A 12,483-nucleotide genomic window follows, 5' to 3' on the forward strand; every position below is an offset into this window, starting at 1 on the left:
GTTGCACTAGCGACCGGAATTTCGAGGCGCTAGTTTTAACCTTCATCGGGCTGGAGATGTACACCACTTTGAGAGAGTTGTTGTTCTTTCTCTTCACACTCTTCTTTTGGCTCTTTCTTTGATCCATTTTAGTGAGGTTTTTTTTTTTTTTTTTTTGTTTGGTAATTGATTGTTGAAGAAAAAGGAGAACAGAAGTTTGTAATAAATTCATAAGTTGATGAATGGTATATATAGGTATATATGTGGACATACTTAGGTAATGCAATAAAGGGTGTTTCTTGGAAGGAGATAATATTGAATATAATGAACAAAATTTGGAAAAAAAAGAATTGATTGATTGGGAAATGGGAAGGGTGGAGGAAATAGGGATAAATAGAAGTTTCTAAAAAGTACTTGGATGACCCGCAACCTCAATTTTTTAGGGAAAATTGCACTTTGCACCCTTAAAAATGTTTTTTTTGCACTTTCTCCCCTAAAAGAAAATACAATAACTAGACTACTTTTTAGCTTCCCTTGAAATGTACAACTCGATGCACTTTTCCCCAAATTTATGTATTTCCAATCTAATTCTTGCCGGATTTGAGTAATTGGGAAAGAAAATCATGCAAATTATCAAAGATGCTTTTATGGGATATGATGGTGCAAAGAATAGAGAACAAATTATATCGAATTTGGAGAGGATTTCGTCGGATTTGGGAAATGAGGTTTGTTAAATTTTGGAACCCTAAGTAACTGAGTATGAAAGGAGGATTTTAAAGAAGCATGAGAAGTAAAAATGACTCATACACCTTTAATCTTAATCCGGCCAGAATTCGACCGGAGATACACATTTGGTGCAAAATGCACCGAGTTGTATATTTCCAAGGGGAACAATCTAGTTTTTCTGTATTTTGAGGGGGTAAAGTGCAAAAGAGTCGTTTTTCGGGGGGGGGGGGGCAAAGGGCAATTTACCCTTTTTTTTAGAAAAAAAAAAAAAAAGAAAAACTCTGTATTATTGCTTATAATTATACAATATATCTGTCAAACTATCAATCAGTAAAAAATAAATTAGAAAAAAAAAAACAATAGTTATGAAATAAGTTAGCTTTAATATTAAAACTTGTAGGCAAAATCATATGATTTGGAGTAGACAGTGATACCTTTTGTCCTTTGACCATGAATAAGGTAAAAATTGACTCCAACGGACATTACTTGAAGAAATTGTTGATATTTTAATTCCCACGTGCGCAGCCTTTCGGGACTTGGGGAAAAAATCTATGCAGAAAAAATACGTGGCGCAATATTATTGGTTGGATGATATAATAATATATATTTTTTTGGACTATTGTATTTTTTATTTATTTATTATTATATTGCTCAATAATTGGACCCTTAATGCTTAATGGATAATTCTATTTATTTATATAATTTCGTCTTTGGGTAAACATGTTTTGTTTTTGGTTCAACTTTTTCTAGAACAACTTTAATTCAATTCGTGATTATATATTTATATATATGTGATATTGAGTAAATTCTTGAAATTACCCTTTGATGTTTGACCTTTTTTCACAATATATATTTTAAATTTATGAAATATAATAAATTATAAAATACACTTTACTTTACATATGCAAACCTATGTAGCACGAACACGGGAACACGGACACGGTGAAATGGGAAAACTGCATTTTCCAAAAAGTTGGATATAGAAACGGTGGGAAAATGTATAAATATTTTAAAAATATATGGATAGATTCATAATTTCTAAAAAGTATTATAATGTTTACACTTATATATTTATCGTTCCGAATTATCATTCCACAAATTACATTCACCTCGTATAAATTTTTTTGGTATGGAATTAGCATTTACAAAAAGAATCTTAGAATAACCACTAGAAGTAAAAAATAGACATAACATTAAAGAATTTTTTAAGTGTATGTGATTCCGAATTTTTATTTAAAATGGGTTTAGAATTTTTTTTTGGAAACGCTTCATTCTTTCCTTATTACAAAAAATGTCCCCAAAACTTTTAAATCTTTACGGAAATAGCCCCAAAACGTTTCTGCAAGGTGTCATGGAGTTTCAATTTCCGAAACATGTAAACGTGTGTGGGTAGAAGTTTCCGTGCATCATAGATGCTAACAAATGTTTTTACGTGTCATCATCCTCTAGTATCACATTTCAAATTAATACACTGGAAAGGCGCATACTCCAACCTAGTCCTACAGTGTGTATTCAAGCGCCCAAAAAGAAAATAAATCAACTTTCGGTTCTCTTTAGTTGAGTTCAACACACATGTAATTAAGCGCCCAAAACTAAAATAAATCGAACTCCCGGTTCTCTTTAGTTAAATCACACCGATTCACAACATGAATTTTTAATGAAAAACAAGGAAAAATACTTGTCCAACAATTGTAGCAATGACAAAATACAAGCCAAAGTTTTCTTTATTACCCGATCGATGAACTAGGCAGCAACACTAAAAGGCAGATCCACATGGAAACGAAAGAACTCAGAAGTAGTTGCCTTTGTAGAAGTTTTTCAAGAAATCGGATGCGCCCTGGTCTTTGGTTCCTACATCTTGACTTTCTTCATGAGGTAAAATATACTGACCGAGGATGTGGTGTCTCTGCTTTGCATGCTCCACGATATTACTCAGCTCCTCTGTTCCCTTGAAGAGCAGCATATCGATCACCTGCACGCACAGTCAGCGAGAAGTATTAGAAAAATTGAATTTTGTTCCAAATTTCGCTTCGTCTCGTGGAGCAGTATCAACGATCAATAATACAGATTCGTCCCTAGTTGATTACTTGGTGAATTCACATCACACAAGTTGTAAATCTTTGTTTCGGAACAAAAATTTACTCGTTAGGAAATTAAAAATTTCAACACTGATATTATAGATTACTCCGTTTCAGTGGTTCTTGCTTCCCCTTGTTCCTGTTTCTAACTCTTCCCGGGGTAGTTCTTTTAAAATTCGGAAGTAAATTACTTTTAGAAGATTAAGAACTCAACACATTAAACTTGCATCATTTGTATCAGGTACAAGGTTATCCGTATTGAACTTCTTCAAAATCGCACTCTATGTGGCTAAACAGAAACATAGAGGGATGTCCTTCCAAAATAGTGAGTATAGTAATTTCTTGAATAAGGAAATACGTATGTTTAACTAGGTTGTTAAAGATTTAACAACTACAATTTGGTTCTTTTATGTGCTATCTTCCAAAAAAGACAATGTTAGTAGGTTATCCTCAACGCTTTTCCTCGGTTATGCCGTTATGATAGCAAAGTCTAGGGGCACTTATTTCTAAGTTCTATTCCAGTCAAAGAAGCCACTTTTGTAGACACTTTAATTATTTTTTCTACTTTCCATAAAAAAAAAAAAAATCTTTGTTCTACACAAGGTGGTTATAAAGAGAAAAAACTGTTTGGTTTGTGATATTAATTTTAGGCTACATTCAGTAATTCAATATGAAGAAACTAAAGGTTCTTGATACTACCGTCATATCATTTTTCAACCAAATCAAGACAGGCCCAAAAAAGTACACGTACATTATACACGCATATATTATATAAATATAGGGTAAATTACAACCGCCCCCCAAGGTATGGTCAATTTACGAAAAAATCCCTCTTGTTTGGATAATTACATCTACCCCTCAACTATGATTTTTTCTTACATCTCCACCCTTATGGTGTCAAATTCAACATAATCATCTAGATTTCGTGGAATGTGCTCTAGTTTGTACTCGTTTTGTGTAAAAATACAATTTCTAATGCACCACAATCTAATATATACAAGGCAAAAAACACATATTATGATCATCTTCTTCAAAATGTAGAGTTCGAATGGGATAAAACGGGTACAAAAGTGATAATATTCCATATAATCTCGAAGATTCCACTAAATTTGAAACCGCAAGGGTGGACGTGTAAGAAGATTCATAGTTGAGGGGTGGTTGTAATTACCCAAACAGGAGGGGAGTTTTCGTAAGTTGACCATACCTCAGGGGTGGTTGTAATTACCCAATAAATATATGTACGAGGATCCAAAGATCACTTTCAGCATCACTTAGAATTGCCAATAACATACAAATTATTTAATCCGGTTTGCATCGCTTTTGAACCAACACAATGTATGTGGCAGTATACATTCTAACCATGAATTGGATAAAGCTGTATCTGCTACTATACTACATTTCCTATAGCTGCATTGTGACTAGCATGTATGTATCAAAAAAGTATATCAATATGCACTAATTCTATCGAGAAATGGAAAAGAATCAGAAATGATTGCACTGCTGTGTTCAGTTATAACTAGTCGAATTGACGACCAATATGAAGATGAGTCCAGCAGCAAGAATACCAGTTTAAACATCATCCAAACTTCTAGAGTTCATGATTGTTTTCTTTTATTTTTTTCTGAAACCATAAGACCCGAAAAAGTAGAACACTAATTTCTTATTTTAGTAACGATAGAAGCTGGGTGCAGACATCTCGTCACCTCTTTGTTTTCTAGTAATTCTTCTTATTTCTTTATGTTTAAGTATACATCCACTACTGAACCTGGGCTGACTCTAATGTTTAATTCGAACAACTGTACAAATGTAATTCTACTATCATATCAATATTTACCAAATTATACTTTTTCGACCCATACATGTCGAAAACATTCTCGTTTGCTTTAAACTTTGCGCATTTAGAGTATCCTCAACTTCTGCCTGCCATCGTTGCAGGGTCAAGCTAATTTTCCCTAACAGTCGAATTATATCGGATGGAATCACACAACCAAAACAACAATTGTTAAAAATAATATTACGGAACGATCCCAGAGCAAAACGTCGCATCTCGTTAAAGTTATTTATAGTCGATCCATCTAACCAAATACAAGCTCAATCGCAAACTAATCGGCAAATATTATTCGCACACATCCAATGTATGGTAACAAATACTATCCCTTCCACATAATTGACCTCTTCGAATAGGAATCGACGAAAACAAATCATCGCAATTTCAATATCAATAATTCCAAATCAAATTCTAATTCCAAATCAAAGATATCAATTTCCTCAATACCAAACACCGGGTAAATACGCAAAATATCCTCAATTGAATAGCTGAAAAAAAAAATGGCAATAATGAGAACGGAAGAGAGTAAAATGGAGCAACACCTGGGTGTTGGTGACGTGGGCGTTTTTGCGGATCTCGGCGGAGATGGTGGAGCGGAGCTGCGAAGGGGAGGAGACGTCGTCCAGATTGTAGATATCCATGATGGTGGGGATGGATCTGCACGCCGTCTTGAAGAACTCGAACACGCGCTGACGCGCCTCCGCTATGTTCGCCGAGTTCGGCGGCACGCGCACAAACTTCAACGACGACGCCATTTTTTGGGGGAAATTTGGTTTTAATTTCTGTCACGCGCTCACGCGCCTCCGTCTATGACTCAGAAATGAAGGGTATGCGGGGAGGGAGTGGGGCAACTGGAGAATGGGGCTTTCTCTCCTCTTTCTTCCTCGTTATTCACTTGGCTATGGGTAGAAATGTCATTTCACCCATATTTGGTGCTATATTCACTAATTTGCCCCTTGGAAAGATGATTTAAAAAAAACAAATTGATACCATATTTTGGGTGCTAAATTTCGTTTCAATTTAATCAATATGGTTTATAAAAAAAATAAAAAACCTCTAAAATTTACATAACTCTCTTATCCAAACTCCGATTTAGCTAATTCAGATTGATTTGAAAATTATATATAAAGCATACAATTTTGATGTGCTAAGTTTTCTGATGTCTGAATTTGTAAAATGGTTAAAATTAAGTTTGAAGTCGAGTGATTGTTGATTGGGGCTATGTATTTTCAGTGCTTTTATCCAACATCTAATATAATTGATCGAAATTGGATTACAAAATCAACAAAAAATATTAAAATTTTGATGTTTTGAACTTTATCAAATTCAGACTTAATTATAATCAAAATTACATTTGAAATTGATTTATCGTGCATATTCCTTTTGGACAACAATTAATTGTAAAAAAAATAATTGTTTTTCTACCTACGAGGTTAAGCTTATTGAACTAAACCAGACACTTTTTTTTTTTTTTTAACGAAATGAGAAGGGAAATTATATTCTTCAAAAAAAAAAAGAGAAGGGAAAGTATACTTATTCAATTTAATTACAACTCTTGAATTGATTTTAGAAGATAAATGATAGGTGGGATTAGATAAAATTTGAACAATGTATAATATTTTAATTTTTGGGATGCGATAAATGTTGTTTCAATTTTAATAATGTCGGTTTGACTTCAAGTATGATTTTGACAAATTTTTCATGCTGAATTTGGCAAAACTCAAAAAACAAAATTTTAGTTCTTTGAGTTAATTTTCTAATCGAACATGAATCGTCAAAATTGGATGTTCGATGAGAAATATATGCATGAATCAATGAACACTTTCCATAATTTTAATGTTTTAATTTATCTAAAATTCAAAATAAATTTATTGATGCATAACTCTGTCACGCGACAATCTAGTTGATTTAAGTTGTGGAGAAAGTTATCCTAAAGGCCAACAATTTATGTATTTTGAACTTTGCCAATATTCAATTAGGAAAAATGTCAAAATTACGTTCGAAGTCTAAATAATATCCGTAAAATCGAAACAACATGTGACATTTTAGATTAAATTAATGAATAATGATTACCTCATCAAACACTTAAAATGCATCTAAATAGTATAAACTTATATATACATTCATAATTAGTCAAAAAAAAAATAAAAAATATATACATTCATACATAAAATATTAAACTTTTGACATTTTAATTTAATTTACATGACATTTATCGGTAAAAAAAAATATGAAATTTTCTAAATTATTTTTAAAAAATTATATTAAGGTAACCTACGACCACATCCGGAGTAAAGTCAAATTACGAAAAAAATGCGAATGTTTGGGTAATTACAACCACCCATCAACTATGAATCTTCTTACATGTTTACCCTTGCGGTGTCAAATATAGTGGAATCTTTTAAATTTTATAGAATACTCTCAAGTTTGTATCCATTTTATCTCATTCGAGCTCCATATTTAAAAGCAAGATGATCATATGATGCGTTTTTCGGCTTGTATATATATATATATATATATATATATATATATATATATATATGGTGCATCAAAAAATGCATTTTGGCATAAAACGAGTGCAAACTAGAGAACATTCCACGGAATCTACAAGACTATGTTGAATTTGACACCATATGGGGAACATATAAGAAAATTCGTAGCTGAAGAGATAGTTGTAATTACCCATCGATTTTTCTTTTAAATTTGTAAATTGTAATTTACCAATTAAATTAATCGAACAAGGAATGCTGCAAGTTGTCCGGTTGGATGGTATTTGTCCTAAACCGAACCGGTTTGAGTCCAAACCCGTAATATTCAAAAGAGGGGTTTAGGGTTTAAGAAAATCGAACCCTCACAAAAAAAAAAAATTCCGCCATTTTTTCTTCAAGCTGCAATTGCCAATGGCGACTCACCGTGTAGAAGAAGACAATCAATACGGCGGACAAGTAAACTCAAAACGACATCACTCCGACTCCGACTCAGAAGAAGAAGAAATTGACGATCAAAATTGGGACGATTGGGAAGACGAAAACGACGCCGTTGAGGACCAAAACCTAAACCCTAAATTGCTTTGTCTGTTCTGCGACTCTCACTACGATTCCAGCAGTTGCCTTTTCGAGCACTGTGCTTCGGCCCACTTGTTCGATTATGGCGGAATCAAGAAAGCTTATAGCTTGGAATTCTACAAGTGTTTCAAGCTCATAAATTACATTAGGTCTCAGGTATTATACATAAAATATACTTTTTTTTTATTTGTTTTGTTTGTGTTGTGTAGGTTTTAGCAAGTATGTGTTAATTGGTTTCATTTGTTGTTCATTTTGTGAAAGTTTATGCTGCTAATTCTCCCTCAGTAACACTATTTTGCTCTGTGCCCAGCTTAATTGATTTCGTAGGTACTTATGTTGAATTGATTGAACTAATTTTTCTTTCTGAAAGTATAATGTGTGTGTTTCTGAGGAACAAGGGTGTTTTGTTGATTGTATTTTAGCTTGGACTACAAATAGTCGTTTCTTGGTAGTATATAGTATATGTAGTTATTTATATAATGTCTTGTTATCATTTTAATTTATGTTGGGATTTTACAGGAGAAAAAACGTGGTTTTTTTTGCTTCATGGGTATATTCAGTGGATTCTTATTCACGATTTGTTTTCGTGTCTCGGGTTGAAACTTGCTTCCCCTTTTCAGTAGAGTTCTTTGCCCTGTTAGAGGTGAAGAAAATTGATGCGGACATTACCACATCTTGAATTAATATGCAATTGTCTTTTTCCGAAATAGATGATTGTCGTTTTGGCAGTAAAAAGTTCGTTAAGACAAAAGTTTGTGGTAGAGAATGGAAAACGAGTAGTATTTGGTGTATAGAGAGGTTCCCTGATTTCTATGTGTGTTTACCTACTCTTTGATTAAAACGAGGTCTCAATTGAAGCCATCAGTGGGATAATATTACCATTTGATTATTTCATCAACATTATTATTAAACTTAAGTTACTATGTAGGTTATTTCATATTTTTTGCTTTCAATTATCAGGTGGCAGTAAACAAATGTTGGAGCTGTGGGGTCAAATGTTCGTCCAATGAAGACATGCAAAAACACTTGCACGCGGCGGTTAATTTTGATGGAAGCAGCTTTCCGTGGGATGACGATCGGTACCTCCACCCTTTTCTGCAAGATGATTCACTGTTATACAGTTTTGACGAGGATGAAGAAGAAGAAAACGACGAGGCCGATGCCATGTCTGTCGACACAAAGGAACTGGCGTCTTATTTGTCCCAGTTTGAGCGTATAGATATACATGATGAAGGTGCTTCTTCTAATGGTTTTCGAAATGGAGGAAAAGATGCTGACTTATCTTCTAATAAGGATACGAATACCGCAAACACTTCAAAAACTCCAATAGATGTCGACGCCAGAGTTCACTCAGAAAACGGGGTGTGTAAAAGTTCGTCACTGAAAATAGCAGCAAATGAGATCAAGGATATCAATAAGAATTATTTTGGCGCGTACAGTTCATTCGGCATCCACAGAGACATGATCAGTGACAAGGTACCCTTTTGTAACATAATTTTATTTATACCATATTCGTTCATTTAAGTCCTGGTCATATTACTATGGTGGTCTGAAGGATGTTATATTATGTCGTTATGCAGGTTAGAACCGATGCTTACAAACAAGCTATTACAGAAAATCCTTCTCTTGTAAGAAATGCAGTCGTTATGGATGTTGGTTGTGGAACTGGGATTCTAAGGTGGGTAGATACACTTCATTTTATGTCTGATTTCATGGAAATTCGTTGATTATATTTCCTCAAACTCTTTTTATGTAGTTAGTAAACTATCAATCATTTCCTCGATTTCCTATTCTGCTCCCATTATTTGCAGATGTTTATAGCCTTTTTCGCCTGATTTATTTTTGGTCTTTTTACTAGCCTATTTGCAGCTCGAGCAGGAGCTTCTCGAGTTATTGCAATTGAAGCTAGCGACAAGATGGCTGCAGTGGCTACCCAGGTATAACTTCGGATCGGCTATTAACTTTCTTCATAGTTTATTGAGAAGTATTTTTTAATCATCTATGATTTAAATTTCCTGCAGATTGCAAAAGATAACAACCTTCTGCAGAACGGAATTTCTAGTGAAAGAAACGGGGTTATTGAAGTGGTTCAAGGCATGGTTGAAGAGCTCGAAAATGCTGACCATATCCAACCACATAGCGTCGATGTATTAGTGAGCGAATGGATGGGCTATTGCCTGCTTTACGAGTCAATGCTCACCTCTGTACTCTTTGCAAGAGATAAGTGGTTGAAGATCGGAGGTGCCATGCTCCCCGACACAGCTACTATGGTGGGCCCCACTACCCTTACTTTTGTTTCCTAGTTTTCTACTTGAATTTCATTTATTTTATAGTAGAGCTATCTAGGGGTGAAAATCAAATGGATCGGGAGAAGTACTTTCGGAAAAATCCCAATTTTTTTTGGAAGTGAAAACTAATTCCAATTCCGTTCCAAAAAAATGGAAAATTGGAAATCGGAAATTCAGGATTTAGAAAGAAAAAACTCGTTCCAAGATCAGAAATTTTGATTTCCGATTTTTTTTTTCTAGAACAGAGAATAAGCACTTTCGAAAAAAATCCGATTTTTCCGGAAGTGAAAAACTAATTCCAGTTCCATTCCAAAAACTAATAGGAATTTTTTTGATCCGAAATGGTGAAATTGGCAAAATTCCAACTTTTTAGTCACTTAAGTTATAAAATGCATAATAATAACTATATTATAAGTGTAATCTTCGGAGAGAAAAAAAACAGAATTTACGGAATTATTTTCGAAAATTGAAATCGGAATTATTGGAATCAGATTTTGGAATTGGGAATGAAGAATATTGTTTCAAAATCTGAAAATTTCTGATTGGAATGGTCGGAAAATTGGATATTCTGTTCCAATTTCCACTACTAAGAGCTAATGGTTGTTGATATTTCCTTGTTCAGTTTGCAGCGGGATTTGGAAGAGGAGCTACCAGTATCCCGTTTTGGGAGAATGTTTACGGTTTCAATATGTCTTCTATTGGTCGTGAGGTTGTCGAGGATGCTGCTCGTTTTCCTATCGTTGATGTCATCGACAGTTGTCATATTGTTACGACCACTAAAGTTCTCCAGGTTTGTCTTTGGTATTTTCAATTTTATTTTTTGTTTCGAGTTTTAAACTTTTCGATTCAAATCATAAATAAATCTTGATTTTTTCAGACCACATTAGTTAATTCCATGATTTATTACGTTTTTTATACTGTTGTTTAAGTGATTTTGAAACAAATATATAACTCTTAAAATTTCCGATTTCCGATTTTTATATTTAGCAAACAATTCTTGATTCGATTTATGATTTATGTTACCAATTTTGCAATCTGATTGAAGTCTACTTTTTTTCTTTTTCAGAACTTTGACCTAGTATCGATGCAGCCTAAACAAATGGATTTCACAGCAGAAATCGACTTAGAGCCAAAACTCGTTTCTACATCGAACAATCCCACAAATTCTAAACCAGAACCCACTTGGTGTTACGGAGTCGTTGTCTGGTTCGAGACTGGATTTACCAACCGATTTTGTCGCGAAAATCCCGTTAATTTGTCCACGTCTCCCTATGAACCGAGCACACACTGGTCGCAAACCGTCCTCACTTTCCGCGAACCAATTGCAATGGCGTCAATTAGTGACGGAGAAAAATCGGGTGAAGTTGGTACGAGCGATTGTCCAGCTGTCAGAATACATGCTCGTATTAGTGTCGTACGGGCTTCGAAGCATCGCAGCATTGACATTTCGATGGAGCTGACGGGATTTGGGGCTGAGGGGCAAAAACGTAATTGGCCGGCGCAGATTTTTAATTTGAATTGATTTGTTTATTTATCATCTTGTGGTGGTTGAACTGAAATTTTGTCTGTTTTCTGTTCTGTTCCTGGGAAAAATGATGGCTGAAGCATTATTTCTTGAAAAAAATATATTTATTTATAATTGTAGTTTATGCACACTATATCATAGACAAAGTCAAGTCGTTTTTATTTATTTTACCAAAATTGACATACACGATTGTTCTACCATATTTTATTTAGTTTAAAAGTTTGAATTATTTTTATACACGAATTAAAATATATTCAATTTACATATTATAATTTCGGAAAACCAATGAGCTTTATTTACTTGAAAAAGTGGCCAAAATATGTAGACGAAGATTGTTAGCTATATAAAATATTTTTTAAGGAGTTTTGACCAACTTTCTCAAATTTTTTAATCCATTGGTAGCTATATAAAATATTTTTTAAGGAGTTTTGACCAACTTTTTCAAATTTTTTAATCCAAATCTATTTTATAAGGATATTTGAGATATTGCGAAAACAAGCCGAAAAACAAAAAAAAAAAAAAACACAATCAAATTAACTTCTAAATTAATTATTTGAAGTTGTCTTTTGCAAAAACCACCAATTTGTATAAATAAATAAGTATTATAAATAACTAATTGATTTATTTAATAAACAATTTTGCAAAACACCATTTAATTGTTGTTGCAGCAACAAAAGATATTTATGTCCCGTAAGGTCCGATCTAGCGATTGGCGCAAGTGAATTTATGTCAATCAACTCAAGTTCGAATCCTCCTAACAACAATTACTAGGTCGAGCGAGTTCCTTCATTTAAAAAAAAAACAATAGTCAAGGACTCGAGATTTATCAATTGGATTTATATGATTTGTTGCACTTTCTTCTTTGCAAGAATTTTTTATTTTTTATTGTTTAAACTGAAAACATGCACGTGGTATTAATTCATAACACATTCTAAGCAGGGGCGAGTCCACCCAAGGGCTAAGGTGGACTCAAGCCCCCCCTCACTTCCCAATT

At 33.7% G+C, this 12,483-nt stretch overlaps 2 protein-coding genes across 2 annotated transcripts; one reads left to right on the forward strand and one right to left on the reverse strand.

Annotated features, from left to right (window-relative positions):
- Positions 1 to 2,283: 2,283 nt before the first annotated feature.
- On the reverse strand, positions 2,284 to 5,518 carry LOC105951774 (LYR family of Fe/S cluster biogenesis protein). The gene is made up of 2 exons (XM_012975226.2): positions 5,154 to 5,518; positions 2,284 to 2,677 (listed from the first exon to the last, which is right to left on the reverse strand). The coding sequence occupies exons 1-2, from the start codon at positions 5,364 to 5,366 to the stop codon at positions 2,495 to 2,497; spliced, it is 396 nt and encodes a 131-aa protein (XP_012830680.1). The 5' UTR covers positions 5,367 to 5,518; the 3' UTR covers positions 2,284 to 2,494.
- Positions 5,519 to 7,253: 1,735 nt separating this feature from the next.
- Positions 7,254 to 11,673, forward strand: PRMT3 (protein arginine methyltransferase 3). Its single transcript, XM_012975225.2, has 7 exons — positions 7,254 to 7,832; positions 8,637 to 9,152; positions 9,257 to 9,354; positions 9,535 to 9,613; positions 9,698 to 9,946; positions 10,587 to 10,754; positions 11,031 to 11,673. The coding sequence occupies exons 1-7, from the start codon at positions 7,512 to 7,514 to the stop codon at positions 11,484 to 11,486; spliced, it is 1,887 nt and encodes a 628-aa protein (XP_012830679.2). The 5' UTR covers positions 7,254 to 7,511; the 3' UTR covers positions 11,487 to 11,673.
- The last annotated feature ends 810 nt before the right edge of the window (positions 11,674 to 12,483 follow it).

The sequence above is a fragment of the Erythranthe guttata genome, chromosome 14 (genome assembly GCF_056151865.1).
Source record: "Erythranthe guttata isolate IM_541 chromosome 14, IM_541, whole genome shotgun sequence".
NCBI classification, from domain to species: Eukaryota; Viridiplantae; Streptophyta; class Magnoliopsida; order Lamiales; family Phrymaceae; genus Erythranthe; species Erythranthe guttata.